Source organism: Penaeus monodon, chromosome 25, assembly GCF_015228065.2.
Source record: "Penaeus monodon isolate SGIC_2016 chromosome 25, NSTDA_Pmon_1, whole genome shotgun sequence".
In the NCBI taxonomy this organism is placed as follows: Eukaryota; Metazoa; Arthropoda; class Malacostraca; order Decapoda; family Penaeidae; genus Penaeus; species Penaeus monodon.
This window is the reverse complement of record NC_051410.1, coordinates 30086805-30087908: the sequence shown is the minus strand read 5'-3', so window position 1 is coordinate 30087908 and position 1104 is coordinate 30086805. Positions and strand designations below refer to the sequence as shown.

General features: G+C 43.9%; 1 protein-coding gene across 1 annotated transcript in view; it reads right to left on the bottom strand.

Annotated features, from left to right (window-relative positions):
• Window positions 1-583: 583 nt before the first annotated feature.
• Window positions 584-1104, bottom strand: part of LOC119589138 (alpha-(1,3)-fucosyltransferase C-like) — a gene marked incomplete at its 3' end in the record, with an annotated part of 26164 nt that continues 25643 nt past the window's right edge. The window contains 1 exon segment of the mRNA XM_037937715.1: window positions 584-990. Coding sequence (XP_037793643.1) covers window positions 584-990 — 407 coding nt within the window.

The following is a 1104-nucleotide window of genomic DNA, read 5'->3' as shown; positions in this document are numbered from 1 at the left end:
AGTCGTTGCTCTGAATATGAGAATTTTTCCAAAATTCTTTGCTCAACAAAAGACGACAAAACACATTGTCTGAAAAGCATTCGCCTAGATTTGTTTTTTATATTTATTCCGTTGATGATATGATGGTGATATTAAGGTCGATAAGATAGTAAGAACCACTGGTGATCAGGAAACACTGCTATTACTTATAGATGTCTGGGACCCGAGAACTAAACCATTAACATTTTCCTCGTTGCTTTAGTTTCGAAGTTGTGTCAGTAGTGATCACTCTTGCCTATGCATTTATTTTTTTTTCAGATTCAATACCAGTATCCTCCATTGAATGATAAATTGAAAATGGATGGTTCCTTTCCCAAGAAGATAAAGAGCAGCGAAGCAACTGCACATCATTTAGGAAGCACTTCAAATCAACACAAAAGGATGGCGTTCCCTTAAATTCAAAATTAATTGAAAATATCATTAAACACGTATAACTGTCACAAACTAAAAAAACAAAAAACATGCACCAACATCATATCCAAAGGAAAATAACATCAACACTAGGTAAGGATTAACACACACAAAAAAAATCATGTCAACTCACATCCATAAACGACAGGAACAAGCCCATGTATTAGTGGGTTATATAACTTCTCGGTGATGTATTCGTCACAGAGGCTGTTTTCCATGGTCATGTAAAACAGATACTGCGGCCGGAGTCTCCTTTCCCAGCAAGTGGACCCGAACGCATCGAAGTGTTCCCCGCACTGGAATTTCCCGCAGAACCCGAAGACTTCCACGTGAATGTACTTCTGGAGCTCTGTCACGTAGTCCTCCCTGCGAGAGGACGTCGGGCAGTGGCTGGACATCCAGACCACGAGCTTGGGCCGTGTCACGAAGCTCCTCCAGCTGGGACCCATGATGGCTTCCAGGGTCGTGTTGGATTCCAGAGCCTGCAGGTACATGCTCATGGTGGGTCGGTGGTCGGCTATCAGGTTCGAACGCAGCGGTCTGGGGAGAAGGATGTGCTAAGGAGGGGGATTCCAGGCTGTGGGACACGAAGGGTTGTTGGGGAGGGGGGGGGTGCGAAGGCTTGATAAAGAGGGTAATTATGCTTGAGATTCA